At 46.6% G+C, this 26,936-nt stretch overlaps 2 protein-coding genes across 8 annotated transcripts in view; one reads left to right on the plus strand and one right to left on the minus strand.

Moving 5' to 3' along the window:
• The window catches only part of UBE3B (ubiquitin protein ligase E3B), a 56,912-nt gene extending 38,713 nt beyond the window's left edge, over positions 1 to 18,199 (minus strand). For all 6 annotated transcript variants that reach the window (XM_067015630.1, XM_067015632.1, XM_067015631.1 and 3 more), the window contains exons 1-13: positions 17,802 to 18,199; positions 13,912 to 14,018; positions 12,132 to 12,313; positions 11,846 to 11,966; positions 10,464 to 10,523; positions 9,940 to 10,044; positions 8,388 to 8,484; positions 7,053 to 7,138; positions 6,085 to 6,167; positions 2,612 to 2,717; positions 2,193 to 2,313; positions 1,019 to 1,196; positions 414 to 577 (exon numbers count right to left, since the gene is read on the minus strand). In XM_067015630.1, coding sequence (XP_066871731.1) covers positions 414 to 577; positions 1,019 to 1,196; positions 2,193 to 2,313; positions 2,612 to 2,717; positions 6,085 to 6,167; positions 7,053 to 7,138; positions 8,388 to 8,484; positions 9,940 to 10,044; positions 10,464 to 10,523; positions 11,846 to 11,966; positions 12,132 to 12,292 — 1,282 coding nt within the window. In that variant the 5' untranslated portion in view covers positions 12,293 to 12,313; positions 13,912 to 14,018; positions 17,802 to 18,199. The remainder of the gene's footprint in view (positions 1 to 413; positions 578 to 1,018; positions 1,197 to 2,192; positions 2,314 to 2,611; positions 2,718 to 6,084; positions 6,168 to 7,052; positions 7,139 to 8,387; positions 8,485 to 9,939; positions 10,045 to 10,463; positions 10,524 to 11,845; positions 11,967 to 12,131; positions 12,314 to 13,911; positions 14,019 to 17,801) is intronic.
• Positions 18,200 to 18,221: 22 nt separating this feature from the next.
• KCTD10 (potassium channel tetramerization domain containing 10) overlaps positions 18,222 to 26,936 on the plus strand; it is a 34,509-nt gene continuing 25,794 nt past the window's right edge. The window contains exons 1-2 of one of the 2 annotated variants that reach the window (XM_059040316.2): positions 18,222 to 18,335; positions 25,146 to 25,359. In XM_059040316.2, the coding sequence (XP_058896299.2) occupies positions 18,333 to 18,335; positions 25,146 to 25,359 (217 nt within the window). In that variant the 5' untranslated portion in view covers positions 18,222 to 18,332. The remainder of the gene's footprint in view (positions 18,336 to 25,145; positions 25,360 to 26,936) is intronic. The other variant, XM_059040319.2, reaches the window with a different exon arrangement.

The following is a 26,936-nucleotide window of genomic DNA, read 5'->3' on the forward strand; positions in this document are numbered from 1 at the left end:
CACAGGGGAGATTTATTTCACGATTAGGAACTCAGAAAAGCTCTACTTCCCCTAAGAAATACATCTTCCTCCTTCTTCCTACTAATGAGAAGTAATAAAGGGTCCACAAATCCCTTTTCATTTTTGGCCACTGGAAATTCAGAGCCAAATGGAAGTTCAGAGATAAGCACGGCAGCCCTCATGGATCATCTGTGGATGTTCTCTACACACAACCTTGATTTTGTTCACATAGTTACATTTCCCTAGTCCTTGTTTACTATCCCTAAGGACTTCCAGTCACTGTTTTGCTAAACGTGAACTTGATTTAAGCTGTCTCAAAATCTTCAGGGGAGAAGCTGGAGGTCACATGACAGAGGGGAGCAGGTACACAGGGCCAGTCAGGCACTGCACTTTGGGGAAGGAGAGCCACTCACTCTTCACGGGAAGCACATTCTGTGGGGACGCTGGAGGCGCGTGGACCGGCTCCTGGTTCTCCAGCAGCTTCTTGCTCAGGATGTCACTGAAGAAGATCCGGATCAGAGGCACCCCCCACAGGAACTGCAGCTGTCTGGTGACCAAGGGCATGGACTCGTTAAGGCTAGGAGAGAGCAGGAGAGTGGGCACGTCAGTTCCACCTGCTGGATGGCCACACGGAAGGGTAGCTGGGGACTGCCACTCAGCACGGCAAGTAAGATGCTAAAAGAGAAGTGGGATCCACAAACTGTCGCTGAGGCCTGGATGCAAAAGGCACCAACCTCTTTCTTGGCTCTCGCTCCACACAGACTTCCTGTGCTGCCGGCAGCATTGTTGCTCCCCCCAGGCCCCACGTATCACAGTCACTTCCCAGACACCCTCTATCTGTTCTTCATCTTAATTCCATCCTGTTTACCACCCAGTCGACAAAAGCTTCCTGATGCCTACCACGTTGTCCTCTTCATAGCTGGCTTGCAGGCCTGGCCCAAGATCTCGATGAAAGGGGAAGTGGTGGAAGAGAGGCAGGCGGAGACAAGGAAGACAGTGATCTGCCTCCAGGACTCACCCATAGTCCACGGATTGGGAGAACCAGCCAAGGACAGGGTGCCAGTGGGTCAGGTTGGATTTCTTCTGGGACACGTACTTCTGACAGTAGCAGAGCATTTGGGTGAGCAAACTCACAAACCCATCTGTCTCCTCCTCTAACACCCTGGGGCTGAGGGAGCCCAAGTGCAGGAGGTTGCCTACGAAGAGAGAAGGCTGAGTGTGGTAGGCCCGGACAGACACGCTTCCTCACCTCCCAGCCCTGCTCTCTGCCTGGGGCTCATGCATCCATGTCTACGTGCAGGAAGAAATTCCACGTAGAGAAGAACCCATCAGTGCTGGGGCTGCAGTGCTGTGCAGGGCTTAGAAACAGTCAGACCTGGCCTCAAATCCTGGTTCTGCCAGAGGTGAGCGAGGTGACCCCCAACCCACTTCTTGAGTCTCTGCTCATCTGTAAGCCTGCAGTGATGATCCCCACTCCTGATGTGAGGACTATATGAAGTAACGTGTAAAATGTCAGGTACACAGATTTTTATGTTAGTATAACATTTTCTTACACCAAGATTCTAAAACCAAGGGTCAACACAGAAATGACCTTCTGAAGAATAGCTGGAAGTCCTGGAAAATCACTGTCATTCAGTGTTCACTGAATTTATTTAACGTTTTCTGTGAGGACTCTTACCATCGACTCCCTTAAAATGTAGCCCCAAGAACCTTTTTCTATGCAAAATAAATTTCCTCTAATTAGGCAATGAGAGTTGTGTACCTCTGCTGTTTCAAATGCTTCTCTAACCCCAAACCCTTTCCTCATCTAAATGAAAACACTGTGAAATAGACACTGCAGAACCTACTCTGATCTAAGCCCCACCCAACTGTGCTCTTCTCTCTCTTGAGATGAGAATTATCGAGGTAACTCAACACGTTTTCACTTTTCCCTTGGCTGCCAGGAAGCTAAGGGCTGAAATTTAACATTCATTTACAGTCACTCAGCTAGTTTGCCAGGCTGATGTATTTTTCCATGTGATTTTCAATTTCATGTGTCTACTTACACTGTTTACCTCATTACCTGTCTTTTATTGTAAGCACTTCCAACTTTTACTAAAAACAGCTTGTGGCCTCCAGAATGGTGGAAAGCAAAACACCTGGGCTTTTCCCAACGCCCAGAACACAATAAAATTCCAGCCATAGATACTTACCCATGAGACAAAGTGTATGGCATCCTTCTAAACTTTCACATACATCACGGCATCGATCTTCGTCTCTTAAAAATGTGATGAATTTACGGAGCATGTCATGAGATTCTAAAATAGTGAGGCGCTGCAAACAATCGCAGACTGTTAAAGCGGAAGCTGACAGAAGGAGCTTCCCACCAGAGTGTGAACTCTATCCCTGCAGATCAGCCCCTAGCTGCCAAACATGTTCTCCATCACCAAGAAGAACATGAACAAAGATGAGACCCCTTTTCTCTGGGCTTCTAACACAAGTGTGTCTACGGTAGTTACTGATTTAGGAGAGCAATGAGGAGATGAGGTAGAAATTAACGGAGAAAACATTTTACTTTGTATTTTAAGGAAAAAGTCAAAGATGGAACTGGGGGAATTCAGCGCCCACTCACCTCGGGGGTCACTGTGCTGAGATGAGTCACGAGAGCGGGCACGGACACAATGTGAATGAGCAACGGCCGGATCAGATTGTCTGAAAATTGTGCAGCAATCACAGGGCTAGACACAGACACATCACCTTACTCAGACATGTTTAATGTGAACCCGGAACAAAAGAACAACCCTAGCAACACCCCCAAATCCCTTGGAATTATGCTTCACAGGACTTCTAGGAAGACTGAAGGCTGAAAGTGGGCCCATTCACTGGGGGAAGATTGAGTAAGTGATACTTTAGTCTATGACGCAGCTATGAAAAATCAACTTATTGAAGTTTTACTGACATGAGAGAATCCTCATGCTATAATCAAGTTAAAAAAAAAAGCATAGTGAGAAACTATATACATGGGAGAGGAGGATGGGTATAGTGACTGGAAGGGAGGAAAAGAGGGGCTTCTGGGGTGCTGCTACTGTTGTTCTATTTCACAGGTGGGGTGGTGTTTACATGGGTATGTGTACTGCGTTATAAGTCACCAATAACTCATACTTCAATTGAGCAATTTATTCTGAATATATATCCAGATAATAAATGGAACAAGGTGAGTTTGGGAAGGTTCCCATGGGCCATTAACTTAAGAAATATATATTGATCTTAGAATATAAAAATGTGTTGAATATATGAAGTATAAAGAGTAAGGAATAAAAAGTGTGGGCTCTGGAGTCAGATGGCCCAGGTTTAATTCCAGGTCCTGCCCCTCCCAGCTGTGTGACCAAGGGCAAGTGACCTAACCTCTCTGGGCCTTAGCTGCCTCATTTATAAAATGGAGATAAGAGAATGTGGTGAGGAGTCAGTTAATGTGTGTAGAAGTCTTAAAACAACGTGCGGCCCATGAATGTTAGCTATTTGTATTATAGGACTTGGTGATCACATCTAAACATATCAGTTATGACTTCATAGACTTTTAGTAGTAGTTATCTATATATCGTATGACAAAACCACCGAATATCTTGTTTTACAAGGTCCTAGTCCTGTTCAATTACTTACAAATATTCAGAGGAGGAAAAAAAGTGCACCGTGCAAGAAAAAGGCTTTAGAACAGTCTGGCCTTAACAAGTGAGTCAATGGATTCTGACACATGGAAAGAAAAAACTTAAAATGATGGACGCTATTATATTCTCAAAGGAGAAGAAACATGGTGGAATGACTATAATGACCCTCTTGGTGGATCACAGTGTGAACTGCAGCCACAGTGGGACGGGGGAAGGATGCTGGGACGGAAAGACGACTTGTGTTCTTGGGAGATGGGAGACAGGGGAGCTAGAGGACGCTGCTGCACTCCTGGGCTCAGGCGTCTGTGTGTCAATCCTCCGCTGTCTCTGACAGAGGAGAGGGTGGGTGATGCTGCTGGAATGAGCTGCTCAGGTGACTCAGGAGAGGGAGCTGCAGTAAACCTGATTCTAGGAAAACGTGTTACGACTCATTAAATACATCTCCATGTAACTCCTCTCAAAGTATGTAACGAATGTATGACTGTTACCTAGATAATTTGTTCTACTTCTTTAATCATAGCATAACCGGTTGTATTCTGTTCCTGTTATGAAGGTCTAGCCTCTAGAGGTGTGCTGTCCAATGCAGTAGCCACTGGCCACATGTCAGGGGCTACTGAGCACATAAAATATGGCTAGGCCAAATTCCTATGTTTTAAGTGTAAAATATCCACCACTTTTTGAGGACTCAGCATGGAAAGAAAAATTAATAAATTATCTAATTTTAATTAAAATAAATAATTTAAAAGTATTGATTCCATGCAAAAATGGTAAATTTGGATATAGCAGTTTATATCAAATATATCATTTGATCAATTTCCCCTTCCTTTTGACTTTTTTTTTTTTTTTTTTTTTTTTGCAGTATGCGAGCCTCACACTGTTGTGGCCTCTCCCGCTGTGAAGCACAGGCTCCGGACTCACAGGCTCTGGATGTGCAGGCTCAGCGGCCATGGCTCACGGGCCCAGCCACTCCGCGGCACGTGGGATCTTCCCGGAGCAGGGCACGAACCTGTGTCCCCTGCATCGGCAGGCGGACTCTCAACCACTGCACCACCAGGGAAGCCCTTTTGACTTATTTAATGTGGTTTTCATCATATTTCTATTGGACGGTGTAGACCAGCCTTGTCCAATAGAACTTTTGGTGATGATGAAAATGTTTCACATTTGTGCTGTCAATGTGGTTTTCAATTAGTCACGTGGCCCCTGAGCACCTGAAATGTGCCTAATGAAACCAAGGATCTGAATTCTTAATTTTATTTAATTTTAATAAATTTCCATTTAAACAGCCCCACGTGGCTAATGGTTAGTAGAAAACACAGTCTAGATCAGGTCGGAAAACTGTGGTCCACAGGTCAAAAACTGCCCACTGCCTGTTTTTGTAAATAAAGTTTTATCGGAACACACAGCCGTTCTCATTTGTGTATGTACTGTCTATGGCTGCTTGGTGGCTATAGTGGCACAGTAGTTGTGACAGAAGCTGCGTAGCCCACAGAACCGAAAATATTTACTAGCTGGCCTTTTGCAGAAAAAGTCTGCCAACCTATAATCTAGACCATCATTTTTCAAATTGGTGTTCCATGGAAAATGATTCCACAGGACAGTAACAGACAGGTTCCATCATCTAAAACTTGGGCGAGAGTACTCCATGTTCAGATATGTTTGGGTCAAATCAGGTTAAACAAGCCCAAAGAGTTTGCTACCAGAGGATCTGTCTGAGCTTTCAGCAGGAAGGTGCCCGGTGAATTACCAGGAAGGGGCAGACAGGCAGCTTTACCAAGCTGGTTTGACCACAACACTGCTTCTTTCCCAAGTTACTATTTTCTTGGGGATTAAGATTATCTCAGACTATCAAGCTATCTTATTAACAACTCCCCAAGTTACTGCTCCTTTCAACAGTCTAAGTATGTTCTGGACCCATTAACAAGCACAGCTCTTTACACTTGGCAGTTCTCAGACTTGCTGGTATGATTTCTATCAGGAAATATTTAGCTTCTTAAGTACTTTACATCTCCAAACTGACTAAGTGAAGATAAATATCACATCCTCTCTGGTCCTCCGAACTCTAGTGTCTTAAACCCGTGTTTGCAACTCTATTCCCTGAATCCTTTCACCCTGCCCTTTGCTGGGCCTCTTTCAGCTCTTAGGTTTCCTTTATCAATTAAAAGCTCAAAAGGAAAAATGGTCGTATCTTGGGCCCTGGCAGAATAAAAGCAATTCATTTTGAATAGCTTCCCTCAAATCATGATGCAAAAACATTCAAGGGTACAGCCGGAAGATTATGAACAGGGCAGTCACAGATATGTCATTTTCTTAAGAACAACACTTCCAGTAAATTCTAACAAAGTGGGCAAGCCCATACCTAACACAAGTAACAAGAGAAGAAAAGCAGAAGAAGCAGGCCTTCAGAAGCATGCCAGCTCCTCAGGTGCAGTTTCTTACTTACCGCATTGCTAGGGAAAAGGCTGCTGTTAAAGTGCCTTTGGACAGACAAGGCCGGGGTCTCGCCAGGCCACGGGTTAACAATACCTGCAAAGAACATTGTAATTGGTCAGGGGGCGATGCCAACTTTATATTCATGTGCACGTAAAAAATGCACAGCAAGTGCTTCAGATAAAAAACTGTACTGGAATGTTTCTAAAAATTGAAAGAAAAGCAACGGGTATGTATGGAGGTTCACTGTACCACTCTCTCTCTACTTTAAATATTAAACTTGAGTTTTTAAAAACAATAAATAGTTAAAAAAATTAGCAGCCGATAAAAAGAACACCAGATTTAAAATCTCAATTATTTTAGAAGCAATTCAGAGTTATGGCGTCAAGTAGACGCTTCCACTGAGATGAACTGCTGAGAATCCACCTTTGGTTGCCACAGCACCTCGCAGGTTGTCGTGAGGAGAAAGTGAAACGCAACCAGGAAAGAGCCCATCTCAGTGCCAGGCGGGAGGACGGCCTAGATCAATGTCACTTCTCAAACTCAAGAATTCCGAAGTATAGATACTTTCCAACAGTGATGTTACATTTCTGACAATTCCCTGGATGTACGAACTGGCACGATAACATGCAGTGCGGACGGAAGGCTGTTTGAGGACAGAGCTAGAAATACGATTCCAGACACCAATCAAGAAGGAAGCTGAGGAAATACATCCTGAGGCCTCCTTCCTAAGTTTAAGTCTCAGATGACTGGATTATCCTCAGAGTCAAAAATGTAGCACAATGAAGGAAGGGGTCCCTGTCACTGTCCTCCCTTCACACAAATCAAGAGGGTCTCAAGGCCGGGGCTGGGGAGGGAGGAGAGGGCGCTTCTTGCAGAAAGCGCTTCTGTGAGGAGGGCAGCAGATGTGCCGAAACCGGAGGTAAAAACCCAAGTTCAGATATGGAGAGTGAATCCCATATTAGGGATGGGGTCACAGACCTGCAACACAGAATAAAATCCATGCTGGTTGAGATGGCCCATTATATTTGCACAAATGTGGTTCATGGCTGGTCGAAGACTCTCACCTAAATGAAGAAAAAAGTCTGAGAAAAAAAATCTCTGACCATAATGTGAACTGTTTACATGCCCCAGGCTCCAGTCTGTAAGGAAATGAGAGCTCCTCTGGCTTGCCTTCCTGCTCCCCTTGGGTCTGGCACCAGAGGACAGGGAGACACCACATCTCCAGAATTCTCTCTCCTGCAAGGGCCGGTGGAAGCGTAACCTCTTAGGTGACAGGACCTATGGCTTCCCAGAAGTATCATCCCAGGCCTCCAAGCTCCTGCAGCACATTTTCTACTTCCCTCCGAGGGCCTGGCACTTTCTACCCCCGGTGATTACCTCCTCTCCCCACTGGAATACAAGCTCCCTGGCAGGGCCCAGAACGTATGGAGTTTTAAATCCTCCCCAGAGTCCAGGATCATGACTTAAATGAACCCTCCTTCCTGGCCTGCAGCCTTGGCACACAGTTTCCTCTGCTTCAGAGTCCTGCCCCACCTCTGTGCTCTGCAAACTCCACCTCCCCCTGCAGCTCTCAGCTCAGATGTCACTGCTTCAGGAAAGGCCGAGCCCCACGTAAGGCAAGGCCTCCCTCCCCACTGCACTCTCGTTTCTCCTGGGCTCTTCCTTCCAAGCACCCCTTGTGACACTGTTGTCGTGACCTGCATACCCACATATACTACTCAGATATTCATATATATACGACCTCTCTTTAGTGTCTGTCTTCTCCCCACCCCGCCAGACTCAGGCACTGGGAGGAAGGGCGGGCACACAGAGTTCAGCACCTAAAGGCCCTGGAGGGCAGTGACCTCTCCCCTGTCTCCAGCGCCTGCAGAGCGTCTGGCACACAGCAGGTTACTGGGTGAATGAATAAATAAGGTGAATGTATGAAACACATAAGGCCAAGTTCAGTGTTCAAGGAAGAAGGCAGCTTTAACATGCAATGTTATGGGCAAAATAGAATTATTTGCTGCCGAATATTCTCCAAATGAAATGACGAGGCTTAAGTGAATACTATTGATCTGGAGGCTGAAATGCTGTGGGAGTTGTTAACAAATGAGCTCAGAGGCATTGTGCCTTCAAACGTAAATTCCAAGAAGGGAGAGAGTTGAGCACACGATACTGAACTTATCCTAGATTCCACAGTGCAACGTCTCCACGTGTGTGGTTCTAGGGCCTTCCCCGAGGCTTGTGGTGGCAAAAGTACTTCTTGAAAAGATCCCCGAACTCTCCATGGAAACGCTACTTAGGAAAGATTTTGAAGCAAGTCACACAGACCTTTTCCCCGGAGAATTTTCCATGTTGAAGTGTCTGTAAAGCTGACAAGCATCGTGAGGTACAGTGTGATGAGTTTGGAGTCTTGTAAAATTTCAGGCTAAAAACAATAAAGAGAGTAAGATTAAGTCCAGTCCAAGACAGTAGAGCAACCGTTTTACAACTTTTCTGAATGCAAACAAATGAGTCAGGATTCTAAGTCTTTATTCTTTTTCTCTTAAGGAATGACCACTATAGGAGTTAAACAACAGGGATTTCAGCACACTAGTGCTTGACCATAGAACTGAAATACACTTGGGAATGAAGAATTGAGAATTCTTAGAAAACAAGATGACCAGGGCTGGCCTGCTACATGTATGCATTTAGTATTTAACATATGTATGCATGCACACTGGAGCAACTGGAGTATAAATGCAATTGAACATAACAAGGACTCTGGGTTCAGACTTTTGGCTTTACCACTTACTAGCTGTGTGATCTTGGGCAAGTTTCTTAACCTCTCTGTACTTTCAGCTTCCTCCTCTGTTGACTAGGGACAGTAACACTGCTTCCTTCGTTTAGTTGTTGTGAGAAATAAATGGATTAATGAATATATAAAGCATTAAGAACAGTGCCTCGCACACAGAGAACACTATATATTGATACTATTGGCTATTACTATAATGATGATTATAATTCATGCTTGATGCCGGGTCAAGACCAAGAGAGCCATTCACAACTGCCTTGAGAGAGATGTCTGGGAATGGATCACTGGGTGCTCTGGGGACATCTGCTCCGGTGCTCAGTCACTACCAGAGTCCTTGCCAAGCCTCTGCCCCTGAATCTTCTCCCTCCCCACGTGCAAAGTGGAAATGGCTGCTGTTTGTGCACACTCACACCCCTGCCCACCTTCCCATAACACAAGGGTGGGCACCGGACCAGGCAGGGCTGGTGGCAGTACCCCACCCATCTTGCCACTGTGACCAGTTCAGGGTTGAGACCAGGATCCCACTGGACCTTTATGGGTCCTTCCAGATTTCTGAATCTATGGGGGAAGCCTCCCTTTTGTCTTTGGTCAAGACAGTCAGGATGTGAGGCTAGAACTGCCAGCTGCCATGATTACAGTGGGAGAGGGCAAGGTGGTTCCAAAGTGGAGCACACATGGAAGAAGGAAAGAGAGGGAAAAATGCAAACGGCCCCCGGCTCTAGTATGTATTACCAGCTGCATTCATGTTGGGTTTCTGCACTGTAACAAGGGGCCTGACTAGTATAATAATGCCAGCTACAAAGTATCCACCATATCAAAAGCACTGAAAGGAAGACAAGATTCCCTGGCATCAAGACTGTGGTAAGTGCAGGTCAATGTTCAAAACACCGTGCATGAAAGAAGCTCTCAAGTTGATAACAGCATCTAACTCACTCTCTCTGGGAACAGGGCCTCCAGTAATTCTTTACTAGACTCCAACTGATACATCACAAAGGTACAACCTAGGAGGGAACCACGAGGACTCTGAAAATACACTCTACAGGCCTCAAGTGGGAGGGATAGATTTACAGTCTTGTTTTTATTTTTTACCTTGAGCTGCTCAAGAAACTCACAGCAATACCACAGAATGTCTTTGATCTGTTTAATCCATAGGAGGGTGAGATCCTTGGAAAGAGCCAGGGACACGTACCATACCTACAAACAGGAAAAAGAGGAGTGTAATGGGCAGTTACAGGAATCAAATGACACACATTCCAGCTACTGGAATGGGACCAATTAGCTAGGTCCAGAGCCACATAAGGCAGGGGGATGAACAGAAAAATAAGCAGCAAGGAGGACTTATTTTAACACTAAACCCAAAGGTAAAAATAGCCTGGTAAGCGGATTTACCATCCTGAGTATGAGGCAAGAGCAGAACACAGCTTCCCGGATAATGCAAAGACTAAGGAATTCACCTCTACTTTGTTAATGTTTTCGATCCATTACTTATTTGCACATGGGTGTGAACATGCAGAGTCATACACAACAGTCAGAACATTCAACAGGAATTTTCAGAGGCAAACAGGCCAGCTTGAGGGGTCGTGGGAAGACTTTCTGGCTTCCGCCCCACTTACCTTCGGTTCATTCTCAACATCCATGCTGCTTAGGATGCAGCGACACAACTTCTCAAATCTCTGCAGAGAGGCAGAACGGGGGTTATAAATTCTCACAATGAATGGAGAAATCAGAAAGCAGCAAATGTTCCGTGGACCCCTGGCATGGATGTGCCGGCCTGACGCCAGATGACTCACACTGGGATCCTGTTTAATTCCGACTTGTAGATGTGGAGACCGAGGATCAGAAAGCCTGAGGAAAGGCTCTCAAACTGGTGACCCGCAGGCGGGATGAGCTCTACATGTGTTTTAGACTGGGGCTCCTTTTGAAAAACAAGATCAACCTGGCAAACTGGGCCTGGATTCCTGCAGACTAGCAGCTGTCTCCTAAACTGTGCTCAGCCATTTGCCATTTTGTAAGCACCACGGATACTGACTTTTGCCTCACAAACTGTCATATCATCACTTTCATCTTGAAATGCAAAAGCAAGAAAAGTGGTATACCCTGGCTGTACCAACCCTGGATGCGCCCTTAAAAGAGGTGTTGCCCTGGCTGCTGCCCTACCAGACTGAGCTGAGGTTTCCTCCTCTGTAAACAGGCGTCACGTCCCTGCGCCTGCCTGTCCTTATCTGCGTGACTGTTTACTGCCAGAGGCCTCCTCTCTCTCCTGCTGGGCTACAGGCCCTTCAAGGGTAGAGACCTTGCCCACTTTGTTTCCTTCTGGGGCCCCGTGCCCAGAAGCGGGTCTGGCACAATGTGAAGCTTAGCAGTAATGGATGCCTAACCCCCAGGAACACAGAGGCCCTCCTCAAGGGTCTCCGTTAGTACTGTTACAGATGACTAGCTGCTCCCCTGGAATTTTACTTTCTAGGCTGATTTTTCCAACTCCAAAGGTACAACTATCCTGTTTTGTTTGGTTTGCAGGATTTTAAGAGAAATTTCAAATTGGCGGCCAATTTTTACAAATTAGAAAACTGAGTGTCAAAGAGCTCTGGAGTATCTTTAAAAAAATCAGAGTATCAGTCCCCCAGTGGCTGGAGCAGAGGAGTGGCCACCCGTTTGATGGCACACCACAGCCCACCTCTTCCTCCGATGGCCTCACCACTGCCTGTCAGTTACCATTTATTATGACTTGTACCATTCTGTGTCTCATAACTCTGCTGATCTATGCATCTGAGGACAAGTGCCTGTAAGAGTCAATGTGAAAACAATCGTGATGATTCCTAGCACTGGGCATAATCCCTATGAAACAGGTTCCAAGAAAACAAAAGGGGCAGGATGTGGGGGTAACAGAACCTGTCTCATAGAGTTGCTGTCAGGACTAAATGAGTTAATACCTATCAAATACTTACAAAAAGATCTGACACATAAGCACGATGTGGGTTTGCTATTATTATTTTACCTCATCATCCTCTTTAATTCTGAACAAGAACAGCAGTTTCCTGGCAGTCTTAAAAATACAAAGTGCACTTCTTTTACTGGACCCAGAGTCATCTGCTTTAAAAAATTCATCAATCTCTCTCCTAGGGAGGGAAGGGTAAAAAGAGATGTTTTAAATTAGGAGCTCATAGCAGCTGGAAGGTTGTTCAAGAACTGTTAAGAGAAGAGCAATCGGTTTGTTTTTTTTTTTTTTTTTTGCTATGAATTGGAAACAAAAGAAAACGTGCTGAGGAGCTCCTGATACCCACCTGATTTCTCTGTGCAGTCGACGCCGACAGAGAAAACTCCGTACGTGGGCCTGAATCTCCACAGCTGCCCTCTCCCGCTCCTTCTGCACCAGCCTTTCCTCTCGAGCCTGACGAGCTCTATCAATGAACCAAGCTCTCGAGGTCTGAGAAACAGTGAACATGTTTGCAAACTTGCACAAACCCTGCAAAGAAAATGGCAAGTAGTTGATGTAGGTCATTATACGAAAAACACTCACGGAAAGGGGCTCAGGAGCAAAGGGCAGGAAGGGACTTGGGCAGCAGCAGAAAGCTACTCGGGACCCCCCAGCTCCCTCCCAAAGGGCTGATAGCTGTCCCCGCACAAGTCCCAACTTCCTGTCGGCTCCTTTCATGCAACTCCCCAGACCAGTGATGCTTTTTCCTGTATTAAGTAATCACATTTTTTTAAGAGAAAGAACAGAGGGCCTGGCATAGGGTCCGGGCTCTGCAATGGTTTAATGAATAAATAAAGCATGAATTAATTCCATCCACAAAGCTCTAACTCAAACCAGGCATCCTCTAAGTCAAAGATGCCTGGATATTTCACTAAGCAGTCAACTTTTATCTTGACAAGTAAAGATTTGAGGGAAAAACATTAAACATAATTATTTACTGTCACCATTATTTTATTCATCCATTCACTCAACAAATATTTACTGATACCTACTTTGTGCCCAGCACAAAAGAAGCCTTTTTTTTTTTTTTTTTTTTGCGGTACGCGGGCCTCTCACTGCTGCGGCCTCTCCCGTTGCGGAGCACAGGCTTCGGACGTGCAGGCCCAGCAGCCACGGCTCACGGGCCTAGCTGCTCCGCGGCATGTGAGATCCTCCCGGACTGGGGCACGAACCCATGTCCCCTGCATCGGCAGGCAGACTCCCAACCACTGCACCACCAGGGAAGCCCTCATTTTTTTTTTTTTAAAAGGGCCATTTAAACACTAAAAAAGCCAAAGGTACATGATTCCAGAATGCCAGACAATCCATTAAATCGAACATGTTTGGCTTTAAGCATAACTTATTCTGTTGTCCTCACTGTTCCCATCCTGTCAAGGGCTGAGGAAGATGTTACAGTAGAAAGGCCCCCATCCACAGACTGGTATTTTTGGAGAGAGGCTCTAAATTAGCCATTACATTTTAATCTAAATCATCAGTAACTGTCTTTTCCCAAAGGGATGGCTTTGGCTATCAGCCTAGAGCACATAGCACTGGTCCACGGAGCCTCCCACACTGAGATGATGTCTTTAGATGCTTGAAAACTTTGTCATTTTATCCAAAATATATATAATCAGACCAGCTGACACGGGCACTGAAATGAATTACTCAGAAATCTAGACTTCCTGTAAACCATCTCTTTACCAGGTTACCTCACTCAAAGCAGTGTCCAAGTGAAAACATCAAGGATAAGGTCACGAGAGGCTCCTCCCATGTCAACACATCGGGGGACCTCTGTGGCCGCTGTTTGACACTGATTCACATCTGTTAAATAGTATGGCTTTTCCTACACGTGGGTCTCTCATCAGTAATTCTCAAGACCAACAAACATGGAACAGTCCCTCATGGGGTGTCAGGGAGGGGAGGAAGCAGAAGAGAGAGCCTCTTCCCTAAAACAGGAGGTTGCACACAAACTGTGACTAAGTACCTGTAAAACTATATAGAAACTTTTACCTGATGACAGGAGGGAGTGTGAGAAGACAGGCAATAAAAAGGTACCACTCTTCCAAACCATTCACTCTGCCCCAGAAGTGGAAGTCTGGAGCACTCACCTGAGGACCTGCTGGTGACGCAGAAACGTCAGGTAATCAGTCATTAGTGATTTTGCACAGGGCTCACAGCTGAGGACATCTTCTCACTTCAGAGGAGCTTGTGTTTTCTGGCAGAAGCAGAAGAAAAAAAATCCAGATTTAGGATTAGTTTTATAGGTAGGCATCATATATCTTCCTCACTGAGGAAAAGTAATAAAGACAGTGTCTCTGGTTTAAAAAATAAATCTGTACCCTCTTTAGTTAAGGTTGGATCTAAATGGTAGATGTATCTCCCCAGTCCTCACAGTTTAAAGGAAATAGGTTGAGAATAAGCCCAAAGAAGTTGCTGAATTAAAGATGTAAATGTTTTGTGATGGCAACCAAGAATAACAGAGGGGATGACATGTTTAAAAACCATTGCAAATTATGTTTGACATTTTCAGCAAGTTGGAAAAATATTTATGTCTAAGAAATGAAAAGGAGGCTGGCTGCGAACCAACACTGTTACAGAGTCCAAGGTCATACTGCTTGCCACACAACAGGCCAATAAATTGAGAGACGAGTTGATGGGGCAAGGAACAGTGATTTTATTTGGAAAGCCAGCAAACCGAGAAGATGGTGGACTCATGCCCCAAAGAACCATCTTGCCTGAGTTAGAATTCAGGTTTCTTTTATACCAAAAGGGGAGGAAGTAAAGTCAAACATTTCCTGGTTCTGGTCAGCCTCCAGAGGGGATGTGTTAATTTCTTCCTCCCTGCAGTCATTCACAGGTGGGCCTGCTCAGGATGTTTCCTGTGAGCTAAACAAAGGTATTTTAGCTTAATGCTCATTACCTGGGAGGCAGGGTTCCCAGAGGCGGGCCATTATGTATAATTTAAGTTTACAGGCAACATCTCTTTAGTGATTAACTTGTAATAGAATACAAAGGGTTCTTCCCTATTACAACATGATCTCAATTACATAACAAAAGAGAAAAAAAATCACGTGAGCAGGTAGATACAAAACTGGGGGAAAAAAACACGTTAGGAATGGTTGTTTTAACTAGTGACTATAACAAAAGAGAAGCAGACTCACAGATATAGAGAACTGGTTACCAGCAGAGCAAGGGAAGGAGGAAGGGGCAGTATAGGGGTAAGGGATTAAGAGGTACAAACTTTAAGGTATAAAATAAGGTACAAGGATCTTTTGTACAACATGGGGAATATAGTCAGTATTTTATAACTGCAAATGGAGCAAAACCTTTAAAAATTGTGAATCACATTACACACCTGTAATTTATATATAATATTGTACATCAACTATACTTCAATATTAAAAAAGAATGGTTGTTTTGAGGTAGGGGAACTGTGGGAAATTTTGCTTCCCTAACTAGTCTGTTTTCCGAATTCTCCATAGAAGGCATGTGGTATCGTGACATGGCACCGTGAGTCACACAGAGCTGGAGCTAGCCCCTAGCTCTGCCATGTACCGCGGGGGTAGATAATCTCGGAGTCATTCTGTCTTGTCTGTTAATCAGCTTAGAGGCCGATCATGAGCACTGAATGAGATGATGATATCAAGCACCTATAGAGGTGGCTGACGGGGCACACAGTCACTAAGTCTAATTGACGTATTATTTTTATAGACACAAAGTTTTTTTTAAAAACTGTTCAGCAGAGGCCCTCATCTGTACAGGCAATATGGTTCTCTGGGTAGGAAGTAACAGTTACCCATGAAGAGTTTTTTCTATCCCTGGGTGCACGAAGACTCACCAGTCCTGTCACTTGGGCTATGAACCCTGGGCCCTGTTTATATTGGGTAACAGTTTCAAGGTCCTGAAAGCTACAAACAAGCCGGCCCAAGCCATGAGCACAATGGTATACTCTTTCCTTAACGTGGAGACAGTCCCTCTTGGGGGGCAGGGGGAGGAAGGGGAGGGAGAAGGAGAAGAGAGCACTTTTTCCCGATAGAAAAACAGGAGGTTGCATGCCAACTGTGACTAAGTACCTCTAAGACTATGTCAAAACTTCACTTCTTCCAGGGGGCCCTGCAGGATAAGATCCCTTCCTTGAGATCATCATCCCCTCTCAGCAATGCTATATGTTGGTTTCTGTTTATACCACATAATGGTCTATACTTTGCAGTTCTTCAAATTCTTTCTTATTCACCTCCTCTACCTGCATAACATCTATTACAGTTCATCAATCAAATAAAAACACATCAGAAGTATTTATTAAGTACTTACTCTGCTAAATGCCCTGGAGAATCAAAGAAAAGGCTGTGTGTAGTAGAAAAGGCTGTGTGTAGCAGAGAAAGCCTTGGATCAAAGTAGCCCTCGGTTCTCTCTAGTTCTGGTTCTACCTTATTTGGCCAAGTTACTTATCCACTCTAGGCCTCAGTTTCCTTATCTGTAAATTGAGGATAATAATAGTACCTGCCTCCTAGAGTTGCTAAAAGGATTAAATGAAAATTTAACCTTCTTGTATCTCGATTTAGTCATCAGGATACTGTGATAAGATTAAATGGGAAAATGTTAATAAGGAGTATCTGAAAGCAGATAGCAGGTAAGTGAGCTTTACCATTCTGTAAAGAAGTTTAAGTTTACAATCCAGTTAGGGAAACAAAGATGTTATAGGTGGAAAGATTAGGAAACAAGATTGGTGATAACCAGGATGGTCTGAAAAGCAAAAGGAAACATGTTGATTTGAGTACCCACTGCCTGTCAAGTCCTTTCTATGTGATTTCATCTAACAAGAGGAGCAACGCTATAAGATCATTTAATATCCCCCATAATCCCATTTAATATCTCCCATAATCCCAAAAGGGGCCTAGTCAAGATTTTTATACTGAGTCAGGACTCTTCTCTACTTCTATAGTTCCATGAGGCTGTTCAAAATCAATCTTTTCTGGATCAGGCCAACTTCATGGAGCACTATGAAAGAGCCTGACAGGTCTAGAGAGTGTAGTCCAAAGGTGAAGCACCATAAATAACTGCTGTCTGAGCCCAAGACAACTTTCCCCTTATGGTGGGAATAGCTGGGCAGCCAGGTTTAATGACCTGGTTGAAAGACCATTTGTTAAGGGTGGACCATGGATCAGACACTGTACAGATATTTAACCACCTCTGTCTTTTCAGCTCTATCAGGTCTCAACAGTCTAACTTTCTTAAAAATAAGCAACAAGTTTTGAAGGCTACAGTCTACGTAGGTGCATGCTATCAAATTCCACCTTCACACATAGAAAATGAAATGTAGAGACGGATATGACTTGTCAGAGGTCACTAGGCTCCTGAATTTGAACCCACTTCTAACCCCAAAGCAATTATTTAAGTGAAACAGAGAACACCCAGGGACACCACTATTCACGGAAGTCAAAGAAAAATCGAGAATGCAAGGCTGCCCGTGGGGCTAAGTTAAAAGTCAGATTACTACCAAGCTTTTCTTTATTGGTATCATTAACACCAGCTGCTTCCATTGAGAGCTGAGTGTCAGACATGGTTCTAAAACTTGAATTACACAACACCCTTTGTGACACGGGCTAATTACTCCATTTTACAGAGTTGGAAACTGAGACTCAGAGAAGAGAAGGAATTCACCCAAGGTTACAGTGAGTAGGGTTCGAACTCCGGCTTGGGTGACTCCTGCAGCCCGGCGTCTTTCCTCGGCATCAACAACCACAATAACAAATCTTTTTCGTCCAGCGCTAGTCCGCTTATAAAAGCCTATTGCCCCTTTTTATCTCATTGGCCCCAGAGATAAAAAGGTCTCGAAGAACGCCTCCCCCTCCCCACCCCCGCACCGGAACCCGAAAGCCAGCCCCCCAGCACCTGCCCCTCAGACCAGGCGAAGCAGGGACCCAGCCCCAGGGGCACCTCCCTCCACGTCCTCGGCCCCACTACCCAGAGAACCCACAACCCTGTTGCCACTCGCTACCTGCAGGCCGTAGACCTTTATCCGCTGGAGGCCCCCGCACTCGGGGTCGGCGCCGCAGTTTACCACCGCCTCAGCCCAAGACCCCCGAGCTCTGCCTTGACCCGGGGCAGCAGCCGAGGCCCGACCGCCATCTTGCCCCGGGGTGTTCACTCTGAGAGCTCCGTCGGGAAACAACTATACAGTCCCGGAAACGACAGTTCCGAAGAGCTTCTTCGTCCGGAAAGGAAAACCTCCCTGCACCTTGTCCTCCTCTATGGAAGCCGAAAAAGCGGAGCATTAGGAGCGGGATAAATGCCTGACCCAGCCGAAAAGAGATGCAACCCATTCCAGCCAGGGAACTTGGAAGGAAAGCGGCCGATATCTAGGGGTACAACGGACCCTTTAAGAACGTGTCCTCTGCGGGGCGGAAGTGGCGTGGCCGAGTGCGGAAGTTCCCGCCCCGGCCCCGCCTCCTCCCTAGGCTCACGCGAGCTGGGTGTTTCCTGTCTTTCTTAGTCCGGGTTTGGAGACTCCGGCGTCCTCCGGCTTTTCATGGTAAGGAGGGCGTTGCCCGCGGACTGGGGGCTCTGGGCGGGCGAGAGAGCGGGACAGAGGTAGAATAAAGGGGGCAGGGACCAAAAGGAGGGGGTTTGATGAGGGACTGTCGCTATAGGAGAGAGGCGGTTGGGGGAATGGATGGGGGGCGAGGCCGGGCGAGGGGGAAGGGCTCTGGACGGAGAAGTGTGTGTGTGCGTTTGTAGGGGACTGCTGTCCCTGGCTGTTGGGGGATCGGGAAAGGGCATTTGGGCTTGGGGAGTAGATATGTGCATGGATGGGTAGGGGGGCAGTCTCTGAGACTTGAGCGCTGGTCGGAAATGAGAATTGGTGATTGTAAAGAGAACAAAGAGATGTCACTGAAGATGGACATCTGGAGTGGAAAATGAGGATTTGGGCAGGGTTGTGAAGGAGAATGGGTTTATCAGAGGGCGAAGTGGGATTCCTTGGAGCAGAGTGTTCGGGGTTTTTGGAAGTTGTGCTAGAGTCACTGGGTTTCGGTGAAGTGGGGACGAGGCTTCCAAGTGCGTCTTGAACACACGGGCCAGTGGAGCGGAGGAAAGAAACCGAGGGAGCCCGCCGGCGGGCGTGCCCTCGGTGCTGGGAACTCCGCGGGGGTATGATGCCGGGGTCCTGAGGTCAGGGTACCTTCGCCACGGAATCCAGCGCCTTAATTGGCGCCTAGGTACTTGTCTAGTCAGAGACCCGGGGTGGCCACACCTAAGGAGCTGGGGACGTCTCACACTCTTATCTTCTAGCTGTGGGAAGTTTCTCTGTGCTTGGAAATTTTCAAGAGTCTGTTCTTGAATAGCCCTTTTTCCCTGGGTGGGAATGACCAAAGTTCAGCCCAGACCCTCTTTTTATTTGTTTGCCCCAAGTCTTTAACCTGGCAAGTGCAGTCTTTAGGGAACACCGGTCCCAAGGCCAAGGTTGAAGGAAAAAATGATTCAACCTGTATCTGACTTTGAACAGCTCCATTTTGTGCAAAGTGAGTTCCACTTGAGGGAGAGAAGTCATTAAAGCAGTGGTTCTCAAACTGTGGTCCGCAGACCAGCAGCATCACCTGGGAACTTGTTAGGAATGGCCAAGTTTTCTAGACCTACCAGACTACTGAGTCAGTCTGGGGGGTGGGGACCAGCAATCTGTTTTAGCAAGCCCTGCAGGGGATGAGAGTGATGATTTCTTGATTTGGGCTCTGTAAGGAGAGGTGCATGAGAGTGGGAGTCAGAGGATCCTACTAGTTCTGGTACTTGCTTTTCTCCCCTTAAAAATGGGAGTGATGATAACGTTTTCCTCACTAGCCTGCTGAAAGAAATAGGCCAATGGTTTGTGTGCTCAACACAGGAAGAGAAAGTAATTCGACAAAACTCTTGGAAATATCAGTGGCTGTCCTGTAAGTTTTGGATGCAAAATAATGCTACAGTTATGTGGTTGGTTGAATTTATTTTTTTCATAAATTTATTTATTTTTAGCTGCATTGGGTCTTCATTGCTGCACGCGGGCTTTATCTAGTTGAGGCGAGCAGGGGCTACTCTTCGTTGTGGTGTGTGGTCTCTAGCCGCTCGGGCCTCAGTAGTTGTGGCACACGGGCTTAGTTGCTCCGCGGCATGTGGGATCTTCTCGGACCAGGGCTCAAACCCATTTCCCCTGCATTGGCAGGCGGATTCTTAACCACTGCGCCACCAGGGAAGTCCACTGGTTGAATTTAGTTTTGCTGAAATGGAACAGCAGACCTCTGAGTTGTAGAAGTGCCCTGATTTGGGGAGTAGGGGGAGTTTTATAATTAGCCTCAAGACAGTGACTCTTAGCTAGTTAAAGAAACACCTGAGCTTTGTGGCTGCACATTAAAATCACCTGAAGAGCTTTTTAAACGCTAGTTTCTGAGTTGCCGCGCCCTTCCCCAATTTGATTAATTGTTCTGGGTGAAGCCAAAGCATCGCCACTAAGTGCACCCAGGTGATTCCAGTACAACCAAGGCTGGGAAGCTCTGGCCTCAAGGACTACTTGAGCAAAAAGGAAACTACACTAAATACTTAAACATTTATTCCTTGAGGGTCATTCTGAAGATTATAGCTTTAACTTCATTTTATAAGTTAGGAAGCTGAGACTCGGTGAAACCATTTGTCTGAACATCACACAGAACTGCAGGTTTAGGTTTGCTGAACTCTTATTCAGACCTTCCACACACATCAACACACACACACACGCACACACACACGCACGCACGCGCGCACGCGAGACAGTTCTGCAGAAAGAGGTAGAGGAAACTTCGAAGGGTGAGGGATTTGGTGCCTTGTTTCCTGTTGTACTTGACTGGGTCTCCTTTCCAGTCAGAGGTTTTACTAGGCTGATTTTTATTTTTTAAGCATGCGTACAGTTGCTTCTTGTCTCTGTGTGGCCTGAAGCTGTGAAGCAGGGGCCTGCTTTTGCTTCGGATTTGGTTTGTTTTTCTGTGTGGTCAGAAATTCATAGGGCTCATAGAGCCAGAGGTTGGGGAGCTTCTCCAAGACCAGGAAGTTAAATGTAGGCTGGTTGCAGTGGGTGACACAGAACTTTTAGAACAGCGGGTTGAAGTCTTGGCTGCACATTGCAATCACCTAGGGAGTTGGAATTCTAAAGTGCTGTTGCCCAGCCACACCTCCAGACTAATTGCATCAGAATTTCCCTGAGTAGGGCCCAGGCATCAGGATTTTTTTTAAGTGGAGAGCCACTGTTTAGAATCAGCCACAGTATGCTCAGGGGAGGTGGGAAAGAGAAGCCTGGACTTAGTGATCTAAGTGGAAGAAACTTCTGATTGAGTAGAATCAGCAAGCAATACTGCAAGTGTTAATTACCTCTGTTTCTTGTCACCAGCTGTGCTCTCTCCTGCCTCACCTCCCCAACCTCATTAACGGTGAACAAAGGCAGGATCCCAGCAGGGATGGCTGGGGAGGCCTCCGAAGTGAGGTTTGCTGTGAGAGGCTCATTGTCTCCTGCTTTGTGTCCTCTGCTCCCTGTGACTCAGGCTTAGGGATGAACACAGCCAGAATCTTTCTTCCAAGGGCCTCTCCTAGTATTGAAGTGACTGACCTTTGGAAGGGTGGGCTCTGGAAAGGTTCAGGGCTTTCTCTGTCTACTTGGAAGTCTCAAGCTAGATCAGGATGGTTTCTGCCTTTCTCTCAGTGATTCGGTCGAATGTCTGTAGACCTGGAAATGGACTTCAAAGAGAAGATAATTTGAGACTTGGAGCGCATTCCCAGATCCTGGTAGTTTGAGTGCTTTGTGTTGCTCTGAGGCAGGGGATGGGCTGAGTGCTCTCTGGGGCACTGCAGCCCTGGGAGGTGTGGCCGCAGTCCCCACTCGCTAGCCGGGACTAGACTCAGACAGCTGGTAAGTGGCAAGGCTGGGGGCCTAAACTCGGGTCTGACTTCCAAACCCAAACCCTCAGCCACACATGACCTCCTGTCTTTCTTTCAGAGCTTTTTTGTACTTTCTGAAGAATGGGGGGTGGGGCCCCCTTTCTCAATCTCTGTGTCATAGCTCTGTATATACCAAGCATGACCATTGATAAAACCATGGGCTTGGGGCCAGGCAGGACTTGCCCACATCCGTCACTCGCTTCCTCAAGACCCCTCCATCACCAGTGCACTTGGGGAAGTGACTGATTGTCTGTGGGCTGAGGTATCCAGTCCACAAAATGGAAATAATGATAACTGTCTTCCAGCATTGTTTGGATTTAAATGGTAGTATGTGGTGATAGAAATTTTAAAAGTGGTATCTCCTGGAAGGGAGGAGTGGGAAAGGGTCAGGGAGGGGCTTTCTGGAGTGATGGAAATGTTCTCTATCTTGATTTGAGTAGGGGCTACATAGATGCATAAGTTGACCCAGACTCATCAAACTACACTTAAAATACACTTTAGTGTATGCAAATTATCTTTAAAAAGGTTTTGGAAAGCAAAAAAAGTACAGCACATAAAATTATTATAAAGAATAATATAATAAAAAAATGACTTTTTGTCTGTTTCACGGTAAGTGCCTTACAAAATGCCATACCATTTCCCAAAAACATACTTACTTTTGTAGAAATTTAGATCTGAAATAGGTGCTTAAAAAAGTATTTCCGTTTGGGGGCAAACTTCCTTAACTAACCCCCCCCCAAAAAAAAAACCCCTCTCCCAATCCATAATTATAAGCTTTTCTTTCCCCCCTGCTCCAGGTCTTCAGAGCTTTCTGAAACTCTTTGCTCCGTAAGCCATTTCTGTCATCAAATGGACAACATGTTTTTCTGGGAGAAATGGTTGGTCATAACTGTTAGTGGCAGGTCTCTGAGGACTGATTTCACAGGAAAGCTAGGAGGGAGGCATCACTGCTTCCTCTTGGCCTCTGTCTTTTGTGTTTGGCATCAGGCCACAGAGACCCCAGGTGAGCTAAGCCTGAGCTTTTGAAAACTTAACCTTCTTGTGATGTTTTCACTTGATGAATGAAGCAGGAACAGTTTCTTGAGAAAACACCTTTCTCTCCGGGGGGCCATTCTGCAGTGCCCTGAAAACAGTGGGTTCCCCAGTGGGTGATTTCCAGGCCACTCTTTTGAGGGGATGGAGGTCAAGCAAGTTGGCCATTACCTCTACTATCACTGGTGGATGGCAGGTTGCCACCCGTTGGTCCCTTAGCCTGTTTAAAAGATAACACTTGTGGGGACTTCCCTGGTGGCGCAGTGGTTAAGTATCCGCCTGCCAATGCGGGGAACTTGGGTTCAAGCCCTGGCCCGGGAAGATCTCACATGCCACGGAGCAACTAAACCCATGTGCCACAACTACTGAGCCTGCGCTCTAGAGCCCACGAGCCACAACTACTGAGGCCCGTGTGCCACAACTAATGAAACCTGCGTGCCTAGAGCCTGTGTTCTCAACAAGAGAAGCCACCGCAGTGAGAAGCCTGCGCACCGCAAGGAAGAGTAGCCCCTGCTCGCTGCAACTGGAGAAAGCCCACGTGCAGCAACGAAGACCCAGTGCAGCCAAAAAATAAATGAATAAATTAAAAATAAATAAATTCTTTAAAAAAATAACATTTGTGTTTTACCAGCTGTAAATGTAATATGTGTTTATTGTGGGAGGTCTGAAAAAGAAAAGCATAAAGAATTAAAAAAAAAAAAAAACAGTCCTTTTTCAGTCCAGGGTATAGTTTTAAAGGTTTTGTGTTGTCAGTATAGTTTTAAAGGTTTTGTGTTGTCAGTGCCCTCCAGCTGAAACCACCAAGAGTATGTCTGTAGTCACAGTTGGGTCTGTTTCCTTGGTGCATTGAGGGAGAACTGTGGAGAGTCTCAGAAAGAGGACTCGGGCTTCTGGTGGTGATTGTGGGAAGGACTCAGGGAAGTGGGGCTTTGCTCTGTGTTGAATGCTGCCGGGAAACAGGGCTAATTCTGGGATCGGGTCTTAGGAATTCCTCACTTGAAGGCGGGAAGGATGGAATGGGGCTCTAATTGGTAAAGAAGCAGCCATGACTCTTCTTGGTCACTTTTTGGGGGACAATGTCCTTGTTTTTGTCTGTGTTCAGACATAGTTACGGAGTGGGCTCGCTTGTGTCTTGATGCATCAGCCGCTGAGTTGCCTTGTCTGCTGGTGATGTGCTGTGAAGTCATTCACATTCTGTGGGAACCCCGAGGCCTCGGCACGAGTGCTGGGCCAGCTCCTGGCTGGCAGGGGCTGCCTTCTCAGTGCTGTGCTCCAGATCCAGTAAAGTCTCAGCCACTCTTGGAATCTCCAGCTATAGAATGTTCCCTATTCAAGAAAAGTTTTCTACTGGGAATTTGGGATTAGCAGGTGTAAACTATTACATATAGGACAGGATGGATAAACAAGGTCCTACTGTATAGCACGGGCAGCTATATTCAGTATCCTATGATAAGCCATAATGGAAAAGAATATTTTAAAAAATGTGTGTATAACTGAGCCACTTTGCTGTACAGCAGAGATGGGCACAACATGGTAAATCAGCTAGACTTCAATTAAAAAAATAAAATTTGGGAAAAAGTTTTCTTTGAATACACACGTGCCAGGTACCAGTCTCCTTTCCTACGTCTGCTTAGATCGGACACTGCATCCATTTCTCTTACGGGGATGTACATGGTCGCTGGCAGTGCTCTTCAGGGAGACTCAGCGGATCTTGCTGTTTGGGGTAGCACTAGTACAGGAAGTCTCCATTTTGTAATAACTTCCAAGAGTTTTTATGTCTTTTGTTGAGTCCTTAGAAACACTTCTTCCCTGTAAGGGAATGGTAGGTTGAGACCCCACTCAATTTCCTGAAAGCTTGTTTCATGGGTAATTCAACTGAAAAGTGGCCCTTTTAGCTGTTCCGTGGTGCGTAGCAGTAAGGAAATGAGACCTTGGCAGTGCTTTCGGCCACCTTAGGATACAGCCAGGGTGTTCATTTATATGGGTAGTGGGCACAAAGGAAGTCCTTGTAATGCAAGACTTAGTGGCAAACTGGTACTTGCAGGATCAGCAGTGAAGCCAGTGTATGAGGTTGTCTACTTGGAGTTTGGGGCAGGTTGGGGAGTGCATGCTCCTCCCCATGGGGCAGCCGACGCCCCAGCTCCCACCACTGGTTCCCCTGCTGGCCTATTTGGCCTCTGATTTTAAGAGAAGCCAGAAATCCAGATTTTCCTGTGAATTCTCCCGAGTTGTCAATGCTGGGAGCAAACTTTGTTTTCAATGCAGTATACACTTGGACTAAGCAGAACACATCTGGAGGCCAGCTGCGGCACACTGGCTGAAAAAAGTAAATCAGGCCTGGTGCTATGACCCTAGTGCCCCTGTGTTTGTCCCCTGGCAGGAAGAGATGTCAGGAGAAAGTGTGGTGAGCTCAGCGGTGCCAGCGGCTGCGACCCGCACCACTTCCTTCAAGGGCACGAGCCCCAGCTCCAAGTACGTGAAGCTGAACGTGGGTGGAGCCCTGTACTACACCACCATGCAGACGCTGACCAAGCAGGACACCATGCTGAAGGCCATGTTCAGTGGGCGCATGGAGGTGCTCACGGATAGTGAAGGTAAGCCCAGCCTCCGGGGCCTGGGACGTGCTTGTGGTCCAGGGCTTCCTTCCAGTTCAGAAAACCAACGTGAAACGGGCAGTGTCCACAGGCCCAGGTTTCCTGTTGTGCTCAGTGTTACTGGGCGTGCAGGGAGCCTTGAGAGTGAGTAACAGGGAGGCTGGATCGAATCGGGGGTGGGGGGGTGGTCAAGGAGGGCTTCTCTGAGGAGGTGACACCTAAGCTGAGAGCTGAAGATGAGTAGGAGTCAGCGGGAGGGGGGGGTCATAATCTCGACTTAGCTGTTGATTTGCAGTGTGACTTTGAGACAGTCACTCCCCCGCCCCAGGCATCAGCTCTGTACAGTGGACGCTGGACTGGCTGCCCTGGTTGGCTCTCTTGCCATTCTCTCGGTCATGATTCTGTGATGTCAGAGTGAAACTCAAGTGTGACAGAGGTGGGAGCGTTTTCTCTGGGCCGTTGTCCTCCCAGGATGGGGTCCTGATAAAAGACTCACAAACCTGGATTTTGGAGTCTCAGCCCCTCATTTTCTTGTCTGGTGACCCTAATCAAGTTGTTTAGCCTGTTGTTGTCTCATTTCTCCATCTGGTAAATGGGCACAATGACACCCACCCCGGGGGTGCTGCTGGCCCATAGTAAGCATTCAATTTATGTATATTCAGGGCTTCCCTGGTGGCGCAGTGGTTGAGAGTCCACCTGCCGATTCAGGGGACATGGGTTCGTGCCCCGGTCCGGGAAGATCCCACATGCTGCAGAGCGTCTGGGCCCGTGAGCCGTGGCCGCTGAGCCTGCACGTCCGGAGCCTGTGCTCCGCAATGGGAGAGGCCACAGCAGTGAGAGGCCTGCATACCACAAAAAACAAAAATAAATAAATAAATTATATATATATATATATATATATTTATATATATTTATATATATGTATGTATGTATATTCAATGCATGGGTTTTTTGGGGGGTTTTGTTTGTTTTTATTTGTGGCATGGAGACTTAGTGTGGCATGTGGACTTCTTAGTTGCAGCATGCATGCGGGATCTTAGTTCCCTGACCAGGGATCGAACCCGAGCCCCCTGCATTGGGAGCGTGGAGTCTTACCCACCGGACCACCAGGGAAGGCCCCAGTGTGTGGTTTCTTTTTTTCTTTTTGTGGAAAGTCATGTTAATGAAGGGCAAAGGATTGTTGAAAATGGTCCTACTTCCCATAACTACTTCCACCCACCTGGAACACTCAGACCCCTGCAAGAGGGAGATGCTGGGTTTATGGGGCAGGTCACATGAGGTTTAAAGATGGCCCCATCCTCCATTCCTTGGCCTGAGCTTGCTTGAGACCAGGCCAGACCACGGCTTGGCTCGACTCTACCTTACCTGTTTCCGAGGCTGGCCTCTGTGCTGACGCCCCTGCCTTTCTCAAGATGGTAGTTCCTGGAAGAGTGGCGAGTTTTCACACAGGGGGTGGGACTGGGGGCCCTGGGCCTGGTGTGCACAGCATGTTCTATCCTAAGAGGACCACACCCTGGACTGTCTGCTAGTGGGGCGTCTTCCTCTGGGTCCTGGAGAAGCCAGGCTGCTGTGGGACC

Source organism: Kogia breviceps, chromosome 15 (genome assembly GCF_026419965.1).
Source record: "Kogia breviceps isolate mKogBre1 chromosome 15, mKogBre1 haplotype 1, whole genome shotgun sequence".
Taxonomy (NCBI): domain Eukaryota; kingdom Metazoa; phylum Chordata; class Mammalia; order Artiodactyla; family Physeteridae; genus Kogia; species Kogia breviceps.